The sequence below is a fragment of the Charadrius vociferus genome, unplaced genomic scaffold, assembly GCF_000708025.1.
Source record: "Charadrius vociferus isolate BGI_N301 unplaced genomic scaffold, ASM70802v2 scaffold390, whole genome shotgun sequence".
In the NCBI taxonomy this organism is placed as follows: domain Eukaryota; kingdom Metazoa; phylum Chordata; class Aves; order Charadriiformes; family Charadriidae; genus Charadrius; species Charadrius vociferus.
The window spans coordinates 306,195-307,350 of record NW_009646433.1 but is presented as its reverse complement, the minus strand read 5'-3'; the positions used below and the strand labels follow the sequence as shown (position 1 = coordinate 307,350).

General features: G+C 37.5%; 1 protein-coding gene across 2 annotated transcripts in view; it reads right to left on the bottom strand.

Moving 5' to 3' along the window:
• The window catches only part of PCDH15 (protocadherin-related 15), a 371,643-nt gene that overhangs the window by 187,773 nt on the left and 182,714 nt on the right, over window positions 1-1,156 (bottom strand). For both annotated transcript variants that reach the window (XM_009881484.1, XM_009881476.1), the window contains one exon: window positions 132-266. In XM_009881484.1, the coding sequence (XP_009879786.1) occupies window positions 132-266 (135 nt within the window). The remainder of the gene's footprint in view (window positions 1-131; window positions 267-1,156) is intronic.

The following is a 1,156-nucleotide window of genomic DNA, read 5'->3' as shown; positions in this document are numbered from 1 at the left end:
TCCTGCTGCTTTTCCTTCACTGTTTTTCTTCTTCTGTCCCATTTTAATGATCAACAGTGATGTTTAACTAATGATTTTTCAACGCTTGCTCTGACCAATGCCTGATGCGTCTTCAAGTGTATTTAGCTTACCGAGAAGGTGTAAAGCTGCTGGACTTCCCTGTCAACGGGCTGCAGCAGGGTGAGGTAGCGGGTGATGCCACTCTGAGTCACAGTGAAAAACGTATTGTAATCATTCAGAAAGAGATGGAGCTGGGGATCCTTGGTCTTTAAAGAATATTAAAAAAAAGAGCATTTTATTAGAAATTAATATATATCATTAAGTTTCCAGTTACTCAATGCAAGCGCTTGTTTGCGTTGAAACCTAAATAAACAGCAAGTACAAATACTGTGACAAACTGGATCTACAAACCTGCAAAAAATAGTAAAAAAACACTGCTGATCTAAAAATCTAATCTTCTTGGTGAAAAATGTATTAAAATACACTATAACCTATAGATTAAGTAAACTCAATGGTAAACAAATACCTCTGTCAGTTTTAAATTTTTTTTTCCCATTAAAATGGTCATTTTTAAGCCAAATATAAGTTACCAGTGTAAGAAACCAGATTCAAGCCTTTGTTTTTCACTATAGTAAAGCGAAACAAAATTTATCTTGATTAATGAGGCAATAAAACAGTTGGGTTGATGCAATGAAAAAATGATAATCATATGTGTTGAAGCACATCACTAAATAGATGCTGTTCAGAGATTCTCTTTATGTTTCAGAAAGAATCAAAGTATGTTGATGCAGAATTATGAATCTCTCAGTTGATCAGGTGAAACCCATAGTAAAGCAGCTGCGGTATAATTTTCAACAGCAAGTAACATTTTAAGGTAAAGAGAAAAAAAGAAAAAGCAGCAAGTCAAGGCATTGCAAATTTGCTACTCATGATTTCCCTAGGTAGCCTGCTGGGAACGCAAACTTCAGCTTTGGATGGCTCCACATACAACTGGGCGAGCACCGAGAGTGGTGCTGCCTTTCTAATGCTGTGTGCAAAAACCATGGGACAAGATAAAGATCGGGCAACGTCTCATGAGATATCCTGAGCAACCAGTCAGGAACTCGTCCTTCCCTCTCCATCCTCCAACCTAGCACGGTTGGCAGGTTATAAGAGT